Genomic DNA, 19,389 nt, shown 5'->3' with positions numbered 1-19,389 from the left:
CTCAATGTTTCAAGGAAATTTCCTAACATCGATAGACGTCAAGGATGCTTATCCCCACGTGCCGATTGATCCAGAGCTCCAGCGTTTCTACGCTTTGTTATAACACGCGAACACCTTCAGTTCGTAACTCTGCCTTCCGGCTGGCGATAGCCCCACGGGTCTTCGCTAAGGTCATGGCAGCAGTAGTACCAGTCCTGCAATCTCAAGGTCACTCTGTGATCCCGTGTTTGGGAGATCTACTTGTCAAGGCACCCTCTTAAGGAACATGCCAACACAGCCGAACGTTACGCTGGAGACTCTCCAGAGTTTCGGGTGGATCATCAACTTTTCAAAGTCAGATCCGACCCCGGGCCAATCACTAACATATCTAGGCATGGAGTTTCATACTCTCTCAGCGATAGTGAAGCTTCCGCTAGACAAACAGCGTTCACTACAGACAAGGCTGCAATCTCTCCTTAGGATCAGTCGCACACTTTGAGACGCCTCATGCACTTCTCACGTAAGATGGTAGCAATGGCGGCAGTCCCTTTCGCGCAGTTTCATCTGCGTCCACTACAATGGGACATTCTCCGCCAATGAGACGGGAAGTCGACGCCCATCGACAGAGACGTCTCCCTTCTCAGGCGGCCAAAGAATCTCTACGGTGGTGGCTTCTTCCCACCTCATGGTCAGAAAAAAGGTCCTTCCTACCCCCATCCTGGGCGGTAGTTACGACAGGCACGAGTCTGTCAGAGTGGGGAGCAGCTTTTTCTCTGCCACAGGGCTCAAGGTACGTGGATTCAGCAAGAGTCCACCCTTCAGATCAATGTTCTGGAAATCAGAGCAGTGTATCTTGTCCTACAAGCCTTCCAGCAGTAGCTGAAAAGCAAGCACATCCGAATTCAGTCGGATATCTCCACAGCGGTGGCATACATCAACCACCACGGAAGAACACGCAGCATCCACCATATCCGCAGTTCACATCCCAGGCGTGGTAAACTAGGAAGCAGACTTCCTCAGTCGCCAGGGTATGGACGCAGGGGAATGGTATCTTCACCCGGACGGGTTTCAGGAGATCTGTCGCCGCTGCGGGATGCCGGACGTCGACATAATGGCGTCACGGCACAACAACTTTGTTCCGGCTTCATAGCACAGTCTCACGATCATCGAGCTCTGGCGGCGGACGCCTCAGTTCAACATTGGTCGCAGTCCCGGCTACCTTATGTGTCCCACCTCTGGCATTGTTGCCCAGAGTGCTGCGCAAGATCAAGTCCGACTGTCGCCGCGCCATCCTCGTCGCTCCAGATTGACCGAGGAGGTTGGGGTTCCCGGATCTGTGGTACCTCACGGTAGGCCAACCGTGGGCACTGCCAGACCGACCAGACTTGCTGTTTCAAGGGCCCCTTTTTTCCATCTGAACTCTGCGGCCCTGAACATGACGGTGTAGCCATTGAGTCCTGGATCATAGCGTCTTCAGGATTATCTCAGGAGTGGTTGTCACCATGACGCAGGCCAAGAAGCCAGCGTCCACCAAGATCTATCACAGATCGTGGAAGATATTCTTATCTTGGTGCTCTGCTCAAGGAGTTTCTCCCTGGCCATTTGCGTCACCTATTTTTCCTTCCTTCCTACAATCTTGGTTGGAAAATGGTTGGTCGCTCAGCTCCCTTGAAGGACAAGTCTCAGCGCTATCTGTATTTTTTCAGAAACGCCTAGCCGACTTCCGCAGGTATGCACGTTCCTGCAGGGAGTTTGTCTTCTCATCACTCCGTACAAGCGGCCATTAGAGCTCTGGAGTCTGAACAAGGTTCTAATGACTCTCTTGAAGCCGCCTTTCGAGCTTTTGAAAGTTGTTTCCCTTTTCCGTCTTTCACAGAAAGTGGTCTTTCTAGTAGCGGTCACGTCTCTTCAGAGAGTGTCAGAGCTAGCAGCGCTGTCATGCAAATCTCCATTCCTGGTCTTCACCAGGACAAGGGGGTTCGGCGTCCGATTCCGGACTTTCTCCCTAAGGTGGTATCCCACTTTCATGTCAATCAAGATATCACCTTACCTTCTTTGTGTCCTCATCCAGTCCATCAATTTGAAAAGGATTTGCATCTGTTGGATCTGGTGAGAGCACTCAGGATCTACATTCCCGCACGGCGCTCCTGTGCCGCCCGGATGCACTCTTTGTCCTTGTCGCTGGTCAGCGTAAAGGGTCGCAAGCTTCCAAATCCACCCTGACTCGGTGGATCAAGGAACCAATTCTTGACACCTACCGTGCTGCTAGGCTCCCGGTTCCCTCAGGGCTGAATGCCCATTCTACCAGAGCCGTGGGTGCGTCCTGGGCATTACGGCACCAGGCTACGGCTCAGCAGGTGTGCCAGGTACCTACCTGGTCGAGTCTGCACACTTTTACCAAGCTTATCAGGTGCATACCTACGCTTCGGCAGACGCCAGCCTAGGTAGACAAGTCCTTCAGGCGGCGGTTGCCCACCTGTACGAAAGGGCTGTTTGACGGCCCTACCACGAGGTATTCTTTTACCCACCCAGGGACTGCTTTTGGACGTCCCAATTGTCTGGGTCTCCCAATGGAGCGACAAAGAAGAAGGGAATTTTGTTACTTACCGTAAATTCCTTTTCTTCTAGCTCCAATTGGGAGACCCAGCGCCCGCCCTGTTTTCTTAGGGTTTTTTTCGGTACACATGTTGTTCATGTGAATGGCTGCAGTTCTCCGATGTTTCTTCGGATTGAATTGGTCTTAAAACCAGTTATTGGCTTTCCTCCTTCTTGCTTTTGCACTAAACTGGTGAGCCAGTGATCCCACTGGGGGTGTATAGCCAGAAGGGGAGGGGCCTTACACTTTTGAGTGTAATACTTTGTGTGGCCTCCGGAGGCAGTAGCTATACACCCAATTGTCTGGGTCTCCCAATTGGAGCTAGAAGAAAAGGAATTTACGGTAAGTAACAAAATTCCCTTCATTTAAGTGAAACATTTATTGTAGTACAATGTGAACATCAGACATTTAATCATTTCTATGATCTAAATATCTTGATTATTGTATCATAAAATATATTTATTGGAATACAACTTTAGAACACAAAAAACTAATAAATTGTAAATATGTAATACAATATATATATATATATATATATATATATATATATATATATATATATATATATATATATATATATATATATATATATATATATATATATATATATATATATATATATATATATATATATATATATATTTGTGAGACTCATGTGGGATTAGTGGATGAGGGCAGGTATATCTCACCCCGGTATCGGTCCTATGTGACTTAGCCTGGCCAGGATCACCTGGCTACTAATGGATTAATGGGAGGTGAAGGTCGGAGGTAAAAGGAATCTGGGAAGTTGGGGGAGGGTCTCCATCTGGGAACACAGTAAGCCTGTCTGTGTAGGAGACACTTGTGAGGAGCAGTGCCTGATGTTTGTATGGTTTAGCTGGAAGGGAGAAGCCCTCCAGTTGGTAGTTAGGATAACACCGTGTATAGTTAGTGCCGGACAGGCAAGGATTTATTTTGTTGGTGTTTTTTTTCTTTTTGTTTATGCCTCACTGCAATAAACCTGACCAAGCGTCAGTTACACCTTGAATTCGGCTGTCTGCCTGAGGTGAATACGTGCCCTTTGAACCCAGCAAAGGCGATCCCGGAGCGTGTTATCACAATATATATATATATATATATATATATATATATATATATATATATATATATATATATATATATATATATATATATATATATATATATATACATACATACATACATACATACATACATACATACACACACACACAAGATATATATGTAATCTACTGTATATTACATATTGTATTACATATTTACAATTTATTACAGTTTTTTGTGTTCTAAAGTTTTATTCCAATAAATATATTTTATGTTCTATCCAAATATCTTGATTATTGTATCATAAAAATTATGAAATGTCTGATGTTCACATACACATGTTCATGTACTACAATAAATTTTTCACCTAACTATAAGCAATATATGTAGGAGTCTGAGTCGGTGCAAGAGAAATTGAGGAGTCTGAGTCGAAGGTTTGGCTTACCGACTCCACAGCCCTGCCTCTAACGTGTGAAGTAGATAGTTATTTGTGCAAAGGCCTAATTTAGTTTTGCATGTGGAGCTCTTTAACCCCTTAACGACCCATGACGTACTGGGTACGTCATGGATCGTGTGCCGGCAAGCCTCGCCCCCTGCCGCCGGCAGGCGGCCGCGATTTGCGCACATATCAGCTGTTATCAACAGCTGACATGTGTGCCTGCTAGCCGCGGGTGGAATCGCTTCCACCCGGGGCCATTAACCCCTTACATTTCGCTGCCAAAATCTAGCAGCGATATGTATATGGGCGCCGCCATGACAGTCACTTACCCCGCCCCCACCGGAAGTCACGTGACATGATCACTTGACTTTCGGTGGTTGCCATGGTAGCACAGGGTAATGTGATGACGCCTGTAGCTAACATGACTCACTTCCTCTCAATGCCGGAATACAGCCGGCATTGAAAGTAAAGCAGCAAATCTGCAGTTCTCAGCTCTGTAGCTGAAATCTGCAGATAGGGCAGAGCGATCGGATTGCTGATCGCTATAGCCCCCTAGGGGGACTAGTAAAATAAAAAAAAAGTGAAAAAAAAGTTTTAAAAAATTAAAAAAAATAAAAAAAACCTAAAAGTTCAAATCACCCCCCTTTCACTCCATTGAAAATTAAAGGGTTAAAAAAATACAAAATACACACATATTTGGTATTGCCACGTTCAGAAATGCCCGATCTATCAAAATATAAAATCAATGAATCTGATCAGTAAACGGCGTAGCGGCAAAAAAATTCCAAACGCCAAATTTACGTTTTTTGGTCGCCGCAAATTTTGCGCAAAATGCCTCAGATCCTGAAAAATGAGAACGCTACGGGTTTTGGAAAATGGCGCAAAATGTGCGCCTTGTTTTTTGGACAAGCTTGTGAATTTTTTTTAACCCCTTAGATACAAGTAAACCTATACATGTTTGGTATCTACAAACTCACACTGACCTCAGGCATCACATAGATACATCAGTTTTACCATATAGTAAACACAGTGAATAAAATATCCCAAAAACTATTGTACGATCACACTTTTTTTGCAATTTTTCCACACTTGGAATTTTTTTTGCCGTTTTCCAGTACACTATATGGTAAAACTTATGGTTTCATTTAAAAGTACAACTCGTCCCACAAAAAACAAGCCCTCATATGGCAAGATTGATGGAAAAATAAAAAAGTTACGCCTCTCGGAAGAAGGGGAGCAAAAAACAAAAACGGAAAGTGTCCGGGGGCTGAAGGGGTTAATGCCAAATACCTTCTGTGTGCACAGGTTTATAATCCCACGCATTACATAAGCCAGTCAAGGGGTCTCCCTTCTATTTCTCAGATATCGCCCCACTAAATTCATGTGTGATGTATTTCTGTAGCACAAGTGCATTTGGGGTCTGCAGCAGAAATGGGGACAAATGTCTTTTGCGTTCCCTGTGAATTTTAGCAGCTCAGAAGAATGTTCATATAGTAGTTTGTATATCTTTGTAATCTTTTGTCTTCAATCTATACATGCATCTAGAACAAGGCTTTTATTTAGCATCTACCTTTTTATAAGTACCTTTAATAAATGCCTTTTGTTGTCAGGTCACCCGAGAGGCCCACTATAGACTTGCGTGATAGAATGAAAAATAAGCGTCAGGAGGTAGAATCGGAGCCGCAGAAACGTACAGCTGAAGAACAGACTTCTCCTTCCAGGGTAAGAAAAGATGAACAAGTAACAATTTACTTTGGCCAGCTAGTTTCGGTAATGTAGTATCAAAAGGAGTAATCTTGCTCTGCTCGTTTTATTGGGAGGTGGACAGGGCTGGTGACGTTAAAGGCCCAGTCACACTAAACAACTTACCAGCGATCCCAACAACGATCCAACCTGATAGGGATCGCTGGTAAGTTGCTAGGAGGTTGCTGGTGAGATGTCACACTGCGACGCTCCAGCGATCCCACCAGCAACCTTACCTGGCGGGGATCGCTGGAGCGTCGCTACACGAGTTGCTGGTGAGCTCACCAGCAACCAATGTCCCAGCCCCCAGCCAGCAGCGCCGCGTGGAAGCGATGCTGCGCTTGGTAACTAAGGTAAATATCGGGTAACCAACCCGATATTTACCTTGGTTACCAGCGCACACCACTTAGCGCTGGCTCCCTGCACACCTAGCCACAGTACACATCGGGTTAATTACCCGATGTGTACTCTGCTACGTGTGCAGGCAGCAGGAGCCGGCTTCTGCGGACGCTGGTAAGCACAGTAAACATCGGGTAACCAAGAAGCCCTTACCTTGGTTACCCGATATTTACCTTCGTTACCAGCGTCCGCCGCTCTCACACTGCCAGTGCCGGCTCCCTGTTCCCTGCACTCCTAGCCACAGTACACATCGGGTTAATTACCCGATGTGTACTGTGGCTACGTGTGCAGAGAGCAGGGAGCCGGCACTGACAGCCGTGAGAGCGGGGACGCTGGTAACGAAGGTAAATATCGGGTAACCAAGGAAAGGGCTTCTTGGTTACCCGCTGTTTACCGTGGTTACCAGCGTCCGCAGAAGCCGGCTCCTGCTGGCTGCACATTTAGTTGTTGCTCTGTCGCTGTCACACACAGCGATCTGTGCTTCACAGCAGGAGAGCAACAACTAAAAAATGGCCCAGGACATTCAGCAACAACCAACGACCTCACAGCAGGTTGCTTAGTGTGACGTGGCCTTTAGTCTTCTGGAATGTGTGTGCGATCAGTAGCCATGATATCTGAACAAAGTAGTGATATACAGTGGAGAGCAAAATTAGAGAACAATGTCTGATCACTTGTTTTTTTTTTTTTTTAATGTCATTACATTGATGAACATTAGAAGTTTTTTTTTTTTTTGTCAGGGGTACACCATGCCACTAGAACAGTGTTTTACAAAAGATCCAAAGTTTATCAACATAAATCTTTTATAATTAGGGAACAACAATGACTGTAGCACAGAGAAAGATTAGAACTACATTTTCTGAAGGTAACAACAGTCACCAATCAGTAGGAAGTTTATAGGCCTTTGCTTTGAATGACTGCAGCACATCTGCGGCCACAGGACACCACTAGTCTCTCACACTGCTCTGGTGTGATTTTGGCCCACTCTTCTTCCAGTCTCTTCCACGAGTGTTGTGGGTTTCTTGGCCATAACTTTGTCACCAAGGATTTTCCAGAGGTTTTGCATTGGTTTAGATCAGGACACTGGGCTGGCTATTTCACTGTTTCAGTGTTTTCTGTTTGAAGGAACTGCTTTACCCGTTTTGCTTTGTGACAGGAGGTATTGTCTTGCATTAAAATTGCTGGCTGATTGAGTGATGAACGCAACTAAGGAACCATGTGTTGTTGAAGAAGGTTCTGATACACACTTGCTTTGCCATGTAGCTGTATGAGAGGTCCAACTCCTGCTGCAGAAAACATTCCCCAAACCATGACACTTCCTCCACCGTCTTTCACGGACTTCTTAACACACTTTGGTTTCAGTCTTTCCCCAGTTTGTCGACAAACAATGTTTCCCATCAGACTAAAATAAATTAAATTTGCTTTCATCACTAAAATTAACTGTGGATCACTTCTCTATCCACACAACATGCTCCTCACCAAAGGGGACTCTAGCCTTTTTTTTTTTTTTTTCTTTCCTGCTAATGAGAGGTTTGGTCACTGCAGAGTGGGCTTTCAGTCCAAATGCTCTTAAACGTTGTGACATTGTATGACGAGACAGATCCTTACCCTGTTCAGTGTTGAACTTCCGAGCAATTTCAGGTACAGTGTTGGAATGATTACCCGTGGAGATTCTCGGCATTATTCTGTCCTCTCTTGCATTTGTCTTTCGTGGGTGACAGACCTTCTTGGGAGACTTGAAAGAGTTTGTGTGTTTTTAAAGATGCAATATTCTCAAAAACATAGACTTGGAACGACCCACTTCTCTTACTGTGACTGATAAGGTCATCCCTGTGGCCTCCATCTGGACAACCTGCTGCTGGAGGGTTTGTCACTTTGGAACGGCACACCATTTTTGAAAAGTCAGTGTAAACTGGAAAGTTAAGCTGGTGTCACACTAAACGACAGCGACAACGACGTCGCTGTTACGTCACCATTTTCGGTGACGTAACAGCGACCTTGTAAGTCGCTGTTATGATCGCTGCTTAGCTGTCAAACACAGCAGAAGCAGCGATCATAAGGTCGCTGTGCTACATGTTCAGAGAGCAGGGAGCCGCGCTTAGCGCTGGCTCCTTGCTCTCCTGCAGCACACATCGGGTTAATTAACCCGATGTGTGCTGCAGCTACATGTCACAGTTCAGAGAGCAGGGAGCCGCGCTTAGCGCTGGCTCCTTGCTCTCCTGCAGCACACATCGGGTTAATTAACCCGATGTGTGCTGCAGCTACATGTCACAGTGCAGAGAGCAGGGAGCCACGCGCACTGCTTAGCGCTGGCTCCTTGCTCTCCTTGCTACAGTATACATCGGGTTAATTACCCGATGCGTACTGCAGCCACATGTCACAGTGCAGGAGCCGGCACTGGCAGCAAGAGCGGAGGCTGGTAACCAGCGTAAACATCGGGTAACCAGGGAAAGGTCTTCCCTTGGTTACCCGATGTTTACGCTGGTTACAGCTTACCGCAGCTGCCAGTGCCGGCTCCTGCTCGCTTCATTTCGTCGCTCTCTCGCTGTCACACACAGCGATGTGTGTGTCACAGCGGGAGAGTGACGACCAAAAAATGAAGCTGGACATTCAGCAACGACCGGCGACCTCACAGCAGGGGCCAGGTCGTTGCTGGATGTCACACACAGCGACAGCGACGGGACGTCGCTGCAACGTCACAGAAAATGGTGACGTAGCAGCGACGTCGTTGTCGTTGTCGTTATGTGTGACACCAGCTTTAGGAGCCAGTTAAATAGGGTTTGTCAGATAATTAAGGAAATCATCACCAGGTGCCAGATTAACACCAATAACTTGCAGGCATCTGAAAGTGTTCTCTAATTTTGATCTGTGTTCTTTTTCATTTCTCATTTACACTTTTATGTGTTTTTAGAATTAATTGAATTTATCAAATAAGCTTAGAATACTGCTAGTTTACTCATGTGAAGATATAATCATATAGGACTACACAATGACCTAACATTTAGGAAATTGTGTGTTGTTCACTAATTTTGATCTCCAGTGTATAGCATAACCCACCCAAAAGTGTCTGTCCCATAATGACACCCCCAGTGAGCAACTCTAGATATCTGGCTCTTCATGGTTGGCCATTGACCTACATGAAATACTACTTTTCCTCTTCAGAAATCTGATAGCATTTTTTAAAGATTCTTATTATTACTATTATTATTAATCAATGTATTAGTATTTAGTATGCTTGCTTATATAGCTCCATCATATTCCACAGTATCAGTATGTCTTTGGAGTCTGGGTGTAAGGCCGCAGTCACACTTGCGAATGACTCATGTGTGATATGCGTGAGTCTCTTATCGCATCACCTGGCATGGTTGCACACTCTCCTGACAGGATTAGGTCAGTTGCATGTATTTCTATGCAGCTGAGACACTCCTGTCAGGAGAGTATGCGGCCGTGGCTGGTGATGCGATGCAAGACTCGTGCGTGTCACGCATGAGTCACTCGCAAGTGTTAGGCTATGTGCGCACGTTGCGTACAGTTCACTGCAGAAATTTCTGCAGCAATCTGAAGAGCACATGTGCGCTTTAAATCGCTGCAGAAATGTCCGTAGTGAAGCCGATTCCTTGCGCTCTGCCTGCAGCTCCTGCCATAGACAGAGCAGGAGCTGCCGGCAAAGCGCACGGAAGAAGTGACATGTCACTTCTTAGAATGCAGCGCTTCGGCAGAAGCCGAAGCGCTGCGCTCTAAAATGCTACGTGCGCACGGCCCCTGCACAATCTCCATAGACTGTGCAGGGGACGCAGGACCCATGCAGTTACGCTGCGCTACAAAGCGCAGCGTAACTGCATGTATTTACGCAACGTGCGCACATAGCCTAAGTGCGGCCTAAAGAGTAATCCGGAGTAAAACATACAAACTCCTTTCAGCTGTTGTCCTTGGTGGAATTTGAACGTAAGACATCATCCGTGCTGCAAGAATACAGTACTAACCGCTGAGTCACAATGCTACCCATGTAAAAGCCTATAGTGTCCCTACTGACCATTTATAAAGATTACTAATGTGATCCCTCTTCTTTTTATCCTAACGCTAACACTTTCCTAATATTTCTTTGTCGCTCCATTGGGAGACCCAGACAATTGGGTGTATAGGCTATGCCTCCGGAGGCCGCACAAAGTATTACACTAAAAGTGTAAAGCCCCTCCCCTTCTGCCTATACACCCCCCGTGCTCCCACGGGCTCCTCAGTTTTTTGCTTTGTGCGAAGGAGGCAGTCATGCACGCACAGCTCCACAGATTAGTCAGCAGCAGCTGCTGACTATGTCGGATGGAAGAAAAGTGGGCCCATATAGGGCCCCCAGCATGCTCCCTTCTCACCCCACTCTTGTCGGCGGTGTTGTTAAGGTTGAGGTATCCATTGCGGGTACGGAGGCTGGAGCCCACATGCTGTTTTCCTTCCCCATCCCCCTTAGGGCTCTGGGTGAAGTGGGATCCTAATCGGTCTCCAGGCACTGAGGCCGTGCTCCATCCACAGCTCCCGAGGACTCTGCTGGATAAGGAGCCGAGTATCGTTCAGGGACATGGCCCTGCTACTTGGAGGTACTCTGTGTCCCCGTGGGGACCGCGCACAGCAACACTCCAGCATTGCTGGGTGTGCTAGTGCACCGGGGACCGCGGCGCTGACCGGGTTAAATGTGCCATTACACACTGCAGCGTCGCTGAGTGTGTTTGTGTATGGGGACTACCGCGCTGACCGCCGCTGCCATGGTTAACACTGCGGCGCGGCTGGGACTTGTAGTGCGCCGGGGACTTCCGCGCCGGCCGCGCTTATACGGCGGCCGCGCTTATTACTCGAGTCCCCGGCTTTTGCGGCCTAGTCTCTTTTCCTCCCACCCCCAGCCCTGACAGGCAGGGGAAGGGCGGGACGCTGTACAGGACGAGCAGCAATGAGGGCTGGAGCATGCTTTGCATACTCCACCCCCCTCACTGTGCACAGTGGGGCACCAGTTCCCGCACTTTCTGGGTCACGCCCACGGCTCCCTCCTCTCCTCAGGACGCCGGCAGCCATTCCTGTCAGCTCCTCGGACGCTGCAGAGGGGGACAAATTCTGGGAGACCCAGGCAGGGATTCTGGTGGCCTCACAACCGCTTTAAGCGGGTGGTAAGCAGCACCTGTGGTGCTAGCCCCATTGTGCAGAAGTGTAATTATAAATTATATGTTTATGGTATATACTTTACACTGTATGGTGCACAGTTGATTTCTGGCTATATACCCTATTGTGTTGCTCAGGGAAGACAATAGCATGGCGCCCACAAAAGGCAGGGGTGCCAAAACACAGGCTTACTATGCTGCCTGCGCCGCATGTACGACGCCGCTACCGGCAGGTTCCACTGACCCTCATTGTGTGCACTGCTCGGCCCCTGCTGCACTTACTCAGCCGGAGCCTCTGCTAAGGGGGGCCCAGGGGGAACCACCTGCTGACACTGTCCAGGTGACGGGGACGGAGTTTGCAGTCTTTACGGGTAAACTCTCTGAGACTATGGCTAAGATACTAGAAGCTTTGCAGTCCAGACCGGTATCTCAGCACAGGGACACTGTTGAATCATTGTTCCCTGGCCCCCCTCAGTTGGACCAACAATGTCCCCCCGGGGTGTCTCATAGATCCCAGGCTGAGGGCTCTGACACAGACCCCAGCCCCAGACCGACTAAGCGAGCTCGCTGGGAAATTCCCTCGACATCATCATATTGTTCAGGGTCTCAGCGGGGGGAATCTTTGGTTGATGAAGCGGAGACAGCTGATCAGGATTCTGATCCTGAGGCCGCTCTCAATCTTGATACTCCTGACGGGGATGCCATAGTGAACGATCTTATTGCGTCCATCAATCAAATGTTGGATATTTCTCCCTCAGCTCCTCCGGTGGAGGAGTCAGCTTCTCAGCAGGAGAAATTCCGTTTCAGGTTTCCCAAGCGTACACCGAGTATGTTTCTGGACCACTCTGATTTCAGAGAGGCAGTCTAGAATCACCATGATTGTCCAGATAAGCGTTTTTCTAAGCGCCTTAAGGATACACGTTATCCCTTTCCCCCTGACGTGGTCAAAGGTTGGACTCAGTGTCCCAAGGTGGATCCTCCAATCTCCAGACTGGCGGCTAGATCCATACTTGCAGTGGAAGATGGGGCTTCACTCAAAGATGCCACTGACAGGCAGATGGAGCTCTGGTTGAAATCCATCTATGAAGCTATCGGCGCTTCTTTTGCCCCAGCATTCGCAGCCGTATGGGCGCTACAAGCTATCTCAGCAGGTCAAGCGCAAATTGACGCAGCCACACGCACGTCCGCGCCGCAGGTGGCGTCCATAACCTCTCAGACGTCGGCATTTGCGTCTTACGCTATTAATGCTGTCCTGGACTCTGCGAGCCGTACGGCGGTTGCATCCGCCAATTCGGTGGTACTCCGCAGGGCCTTGTGGCTACGGGAATGGAAGGCAGATTCTGCTTCCAAAAAGCGCTTAACCAGTTTGCCAATTTCTGGCGACCGATTGTTTGGCGAGCGTTTGGATGAAATCATCAAACAATCCAAGGGAAAGGATACATCCTTACCCCAGCCCAAACCGAACATACCCCAACAGAGGAGGGGGCAGTCGAGGTTTCGGTCCTTTCGGGGCGCGGGCAGGTCCCAATTCTCCTCGTCCAAAAGGCCTCAGAAAGATCAAAGGAACTCTGATTCATGGCGGTCTAAGTCACGTCCTAAAAAGACCACCGGAGGTGCCGCTACCAAAGCGGCTTCCTCATGACTTTCGGCCTCCTCAATCCGCATCCTCGGTCGGTGGCAGGCTCTCCCGCTTTTGCGACACCTGGCTGCCACGGGTAAAAGACCGTTGGGTGAGAGACATTCTGTCTCACGGTTACAAGATAGAGTTCACCTCTCGTCCCCCGACTCGATTCTTCAGGTCATCCCCGCCTCCCGAGCGAGCCGAGGCTCTTCTGCAGGCGCTGGGCACTCTGAAGGCAGAAGGAGTGGTGGTCCCTGTTCCTCTTCAGCAACAGGGTCACGGTTTTTACTCCAACCTGTTTGTGGTCCCAAAGAAGGACGGGTCTTTCCGTCCTGTCCTGGACCTGAAACTGCTCAACAAACACGTAAAGACCAGGCGGTTCCGGATGGAATCCCTCCGCTCCGTCATCGCCTCAATGTCCCAAGGAGATTTCCTTGCATCGATCGATATCAAAGATGCTTATCTCCACGTACCGATTGCTCCAGAGCACCAGCGCTTCTTGCGCTTCGCCATAGGAGACGAACACCTTCAGTTCGTGGCACTGCCGTTCGGCCTGGCAACAGCCCCACGGGTTTTCACCAAGGTTATGGCTACTGTAGTAGCGGTCCTCCACTCTCAGGGTCACTTGGTGATCCCTTACTTGGACAATCTGCTGATCAAGGCACCCTCTCAAGAGGCATGCCAACACAGCCTCGACGCTACTCTGCAGACTCTCCAGAGTTTCGGGTGGATCATCAATTTTCCAAAGTCAAATCTGACACCGCCCCAATCACTGACATATCTTGGCATGGAGTTTCATACCCTCTCAGCGATAGTGAAGCTTCCGCTGATCAAGCAGCGTTCACTACAGAAAGGGGTGCAATCTCTCCTTCAAGGTCAGGCACACCCCTTGAGGCGCCTCATGCACTTCCTGGGGAAGATGGTGGCAGCAATGGAGGCAGTCCCTTTCGCGCAGTTTCACCTGCGTCCTCTTCAATGGGACATCCTACGCAAATGGGATAGGAAGCAGACGTCCCTCGACAGGAACGTCTCCCTCTCTCAGGCGACCAAAGCTTCCCTTCGGTGGTGGCTTCTTCCCACTTCATTATCGAAGGGGAAATCCTTCCTACCCCCATCCTGGGAGGTGGTCACGACGGACGCGAGTCTGTCAGGGTGGGGAGCGGTCTTTCTCCACCACAGGGCTCAGGGTACGTGGACCCAGCAAGAGTCCTCACTTCAGATCAATGTTCTGGAAATACGGGCAGTGTATCTTGCCCTGAAAGCGTTCCAGCAGTGGCTGGAAGGCAAGCAGATCCGAATTCAGTCGGACAATTCCACAGCGGTGGCATACATCAACCACCAAGGCGGCACACGCAGTCGGCAAGCCTTCCAGGAAGTCCGGCGGATTTTGATGTGGGTGGAAGCCACGGCCTCCACCATCTCTGCAGTTCACATCCCAGGCGTGGAAAACTGGGAAGCAGATTATCTCAGTCGCCAGGGCATGGACGCAGGGGAATGGTCCCTTCACCCGGACGTGTTTCAGGAGATCTGTTGCCGCTGGGGGGTGCCGGACGTCGACCTCATGGCGTCCCGGCACAACAACAAGGTACCGACGTTCATGGCACGGTCTCAAGATCCCAGCGCTCTGGCGGCAGACGCCTTAGTTCAGGATTGGTCGCAGTTTCAGCTCCCTTATGTGTTTCCTCCGCTGGCACTGTTGCCCAGAGTGTTACGCAAGATCAGGGCCGACTGCCGCCGCGTCATCCTCGTCGCTCCAGACTGGCCGAGGAGGTCGTGGTACCCGGATCTGTGGCATCTCACGGTCGGCCAACCGTGGGCACTACCAGACCGACCAGACTTGCTGTCTCAAGGGCCGTTTTTCCATCTGAATTCTGCGGCCCTCAACCTGACTGTGTGGCCATTGAGTCCTGGATCCTAGCGTCTTCAGGATTATCTCAAGAGGTCATTGCCACTATGAGACAGGCTAGGAAACCAACGTCCGCCAAGATCTACCACAGGACGTGGAAAATTTTCCTGTCGTGGTGCTCTGCTCAGGGTTTTTCTCCCTGGCCATTTGCCTTGCCCACTTTTCTGTCCTTCCTTCAATCTGGACTGGAAAAGGGTTTGTCGCTCGGCTCCCTTAAGGGACAAGTCTCAGCGCTCTCTGTGTTTTTCCAGAAGCGCCTAGCCAGACTTCCACAGGTACGCACGTTCCTGCAGGGGGTTTGTCACATCGTTCCTCCTTACAAGCGGCCGTTAGAACCCTGGGATCTGAACAGGGTGCTGATGGTTCTTCAGAAACCACCATTCGAGCCAATGAGGGATATTTCTCTCTCACGCCTTTCGCAGAAAGTGGTTTTCCTAGTAGCAGTCACTTCTCTTCGGAGAGTGTCTGAGCTAGCAGCGTTGTCGTGCAAAGCCCCTTTCCTGGTGTTTCACCAGGACAAGGTGGTTCTGCGTCCGGTTCCGGAATTTCTCCCTAAGGTGGTATCCCCCTTTCATCTCAATCAGGATATCTCCTTACCCTCTTTTTGTCCTCATCCAGTTCACCAATGTGAAAAGGATTTGCACTTGTTAGATCTGGTGAGAGCACTCAGACTCTACATTTCTCGTACGGCGCCCCTGCGCCGCTCGGATGCACTCTTTGTCCTTGTCGCTGGCCAGCGTAAAGGGTCACAGGCTTCCAAATCAACCCTGGCTCGGTGGATCAAGGAGCCAATTCTCGAAGCTTACCGTTCTGCTGGGCTTCCGGTTCCCTCAGGGCTGAAGGCCCATTCTACCAGAGCTGTGGGCGCGTCCTGGGCTTTGAGGCACCAGGCTACGGCTCAGCAGGTGTGTCAGGCGGCTACCTGGTCGAGCCTGCACACTTTCACGAAACACTATCAGGTGCATACCTATGCTTCGGCGGATGCCAGCCTAGGTAGACGAGTCCTTCAGGCGGCGGTTGCCCACCTGTAGGAAGGGGCCGTTTTACGGCTCTATTACGAGGTATTATTTTACCCACCCAGGGACTGCTTTTGGACGTCCCAATTGTCTGGGTCTCCCAATGGAGCGACAAAGAAGAAGGGAATTTTGTTTACTTACCGTAAATTCATTTTCTTCTAGCTCCAATTGGGAGACCCAGCACCCGCCCCTGTTTTTTTGTGTACACATGTTGTTCATGTTGAATGGTTTCAGTTCTCCGATATTCCTTCGGATTGAATTTACTTTAAACCAGTTTATAATTTTTTTTTTTTCCTGCTTCTTGCTTTTGCACCAAAACTGAGGAGCCCGTGGGAGCACGGGGGGTGTATAGGCAGAAGGGGAGGGGCTTTACACTTTTAGTGTAATACTTTGTGCGGCCTCCGGAGGCATAGCCTATACACCCAATTGTCTGGGTCTCCCAATTGGAGCTAGAAGAAAAGGAATTTACGGTAAGTAAACAAAATTCCCTTCATTTCTGCTAGCTCCCCTGCTCCTGTAAGCTTATCTCTAAGAGGCGCATAAACACTGTAATTACTTTAGCTTTGATCCTTCTGGCTGCAAACCTGAATTAGACCAACTGAGCAGAGCTAGAGTTGAGCGAGTATCTAACTATTCGTACTCGCTATACCCATAACGAGTACTGTCTAATACTCACGTATTCATTCCGAATAGTCTGTGCAATGCAAATCAATGGGGAAAAATTTGCAAAGTAACGAGTAACCCAAATGCCGTACTATTCATGCAAGTAGGAAATAGTGCGGCATTTGGGTTACTCGTTACTTTGTGAGTATTCCCCATTGGCTTGCATTGCGCACGCTATTCAGAACGAATACGCGAGTATTAGACAGTACTCGTTACGAGTATAGCGAGTGACAGCAGTCTGTGTACGGATGCCCAGATCGCACTTCACTTTTCTCTTAAGGCCCCGTCACACTAAGCAACATCGCTAGCAACATCGCTGGTAACGAACAACTTTTGTGACGTTGCTAGCGATGTTGCTGTGTGTGACATCCAGCAACAACCTGGCCCCTGCTGTGAGGTCGTTGGTTGTTGCTGAATGTCCTGGGCCATTTTTTAGTTGTTGCTGTCCTGCTGTGAAGCACACATCGCTGTGTGTGACAGCGAGACAGCAACAACTAATGTGCAGTGAGCAGGGAGCCGGCTTCTGCTGAGGCTGGTAACTAATGTAAACATCGGGTAACCAAGAAGCCCTGTCCTTGGTTACCCGATATTTACCTTTGATACCAGCCTCCTCCGCTCTCACTGCCTGTGCTGCCGGCTCCTGCTCTGTGCACATGTAGCTGCAGCACACATCAGGTAATTAACCCGATGTGTGCTGTAACTAGGAGAGCAAGGAGCCAGCACTAAGCAGTGTGCGCTGCTCCCTGCTCTGTGCACATTTAGCTGCAGCACACATCAGGCAATTAACCCGATGTGTGCTGTAACTAGGAGAGCAAGGAGCCAGCGCTCAGTGTGCGCTGCTCCCTGCTCTGTGCACATTTAGCTGCAGCACACATCGGGTTAATTAACCTGATGTGTGCTGTAACTAGGAGACTGGGGGCTGGTCACTGGTTGCTGGTGAGCTCACCAGCAACTCGTGTAGCCACGCTCCAGCGATCCCTGCCAGGTCAGGTTGCTGGTGGGATCGCTGGAGCGTCGCAGTGTGACAGCTCACCAGCAACCTCCTAGCAACTTACCAGCGATCCCTATCGTTGTTGGGATCGCTGGTAAGTTGCTTAGTGTGACTGGACCTTTAGCCCCCGCCAGTGATGTGTGCTCAGTTTGTCAGATTACAGTATTCCAGTCTGCAGCCTGAGTAATCAAAGTTACAACAATAAGGGTATTTACCAAGCCTCTTAGATATCAGCTTACAGGAGCAGAGTACAGAGAAAAGGAAAGTGTTGCAAACGAATGGATAGGAAAGTGTTAGGGGTGCTTCACACACAGCGAGCTCGCTGCCGAGATCGCTGCTGAGTCACGCTTTTTGTGACGCAGCAGTGACCTCATTAGCGATCTCGCTGTGTGTGACAATGAGCAGCGATCTGGCCCCTGCTGCGAGATCGCTGCTCGTTACACACAGCCCTGGTTCGTTTTCTTCAAAGGCGCTCTCCCACTGTGACACACAGATCGCTGTGTGTGACAGCGAGAGAGCGACAAATGAAGCGAGCAGGGAGCAGGAGCCGGCATCTGGCAGCTGCGGTAAGCTGTAACCAAGATAAACATCGGGTAACCAAGGTGGTTACCCGATATTTACCTTAGTTACCAGCCTCCGCCGCTCTCACGCTGCCTGTGCTGCCGGCTCCGGCTCTCTGCACATGTAGCTGCTGTACACATCGGGTTAATTAACCCGATGTGTACTGTAGCTAGGAGAGCAAGGAGCCAGCGCTAAGCAGTGTGCGCGGCTCCCTGCTCTCTGCACATGTAGATGCATTACACATCGGGTTAATTAACCCGATGTGTACTGTAGCTAGGAGAGCAAGGAGCCAGCGCTCAGTGTGCGCGGCTCCCTGCACACACAGCTAAGCGGTGTGAGCTGGTAACTAATGTAAACATCGGGTAACCATACCCGATGTTTACCTTAGTTACCAGTGTCCGCAGCTTCCAGACGCCGGCTCCGTGCAAGCGCAGCGTCGCTTGCACGTCGCTGCTGACTGGGGGCTGGTCACTGGTCGCTGGTGAGATCTGCCTGTTTGACAGCTCACCAGCGACCATGTAGCGATGCAGCAGCGATCCTGACCAGGTCAGATCGCTGGTCGGATCGCTGCTGCATCGCTAAAGTGTGAAGGTACCCTTAGGTCGGGGCCACCAGGGGACTAATGCGATCCTCGCATGACACTCTGCTCGCACTGGCAGCACAGCAGGAACCGAGTGTCACTCTCGACTGAGGTCCGATCATGGGACGGTCCGGCTCTGAGGAGGGGTGGGCCAGTGCTGAGGAGGGGCGGGCCAGCATGGAGGAGGAGAGGGAGTGATTTATCTCCCTCTCTCCTACGTTGCCAGCTATTGCCGTTCTCGCACTGCATTCGCGGTACACCGGTGTACCGCAAATGCAGTGCGATCTTTCTCTCGCCCTATATACTTGAATGGGTGCGAGAGAGTCTCGCATTACAGTTGCAGCATGCTGTGATTGTTTTCTCGGTCCGATTGGGGCTGCGAAAATAATCGCTCATGGGTGCTGACACATAAGCTAATTTCTTCGGCGCTCCATTGGGAGACCCAGACGATTGGGTGTATAGCACTGCCCTCCGGAGGCCACACAAAGCAATTACACTAAAAAGTGTAAGGCCCCTCCCCTTCTGGCTATACACCCCCAGTAGGATCACTGGCTCACCAGTTTTCTGCTTTGTGCGAAGGAGGTCAGACATCCACGCATAGCTCCACTGTTTAGTCAGCAGTAGCTGCTGACTCTATCGGATGGAAGAAAAGAGGGCCCATACTAGGGCCCCCAGCATGCTCCCTTCTCACCCCA

The 19,389-nt window shown here is 49.7% G+C and overlaps 1 protein-coding gene across 3 annotated transcripts in view; it reads left to right on the top strand.

Moving 5' to 3' along the window:
* The window catches only part of ZC3H13 (zinc finger CCCH-type containing 13), a 258,743-nt gene that overhangs the window by 16,542 nt on the left and 222,812 nt on the right, over positions 1-19,389 (top strand). For all 3 annotated transcript variants that reach the window (XM_075336884.1, XM_075336883.1, XM_075336882.1), the window contains one exon: positions 5,687-5,798. In XM_075336884.1, coding sequence (XP_075192999.1) covers positions 5,687-5,798 — 112 coding nt within the window. The remainder of the gene's footprint in view (positions 1-5,686; positions 5,799-19,389) is intronic.

Source organism: Anomaloglossus baeobatrachus, chromosome 2 (genome assembly GCF_048569485.1).
Source record: "Anomaloglossus baeobatrachus isolate aAnoBae1 chromosome 2, aAnoBae1.hap1, whole genome shotgun sequence".
In the NCBI taxonomy this organism is placed as follows: Eukaryota; Metazoa; Chordata; class Amphibia; order Anura; family Aromobatidae; genus Anomaloglossus; species Anomaloglossus baeobatrachus.
The sequence above is the reverse complement of the archived record's forward strand: the minus strand, read 5'-3'. Positions and strand labels throughout refer to the sequence as shown.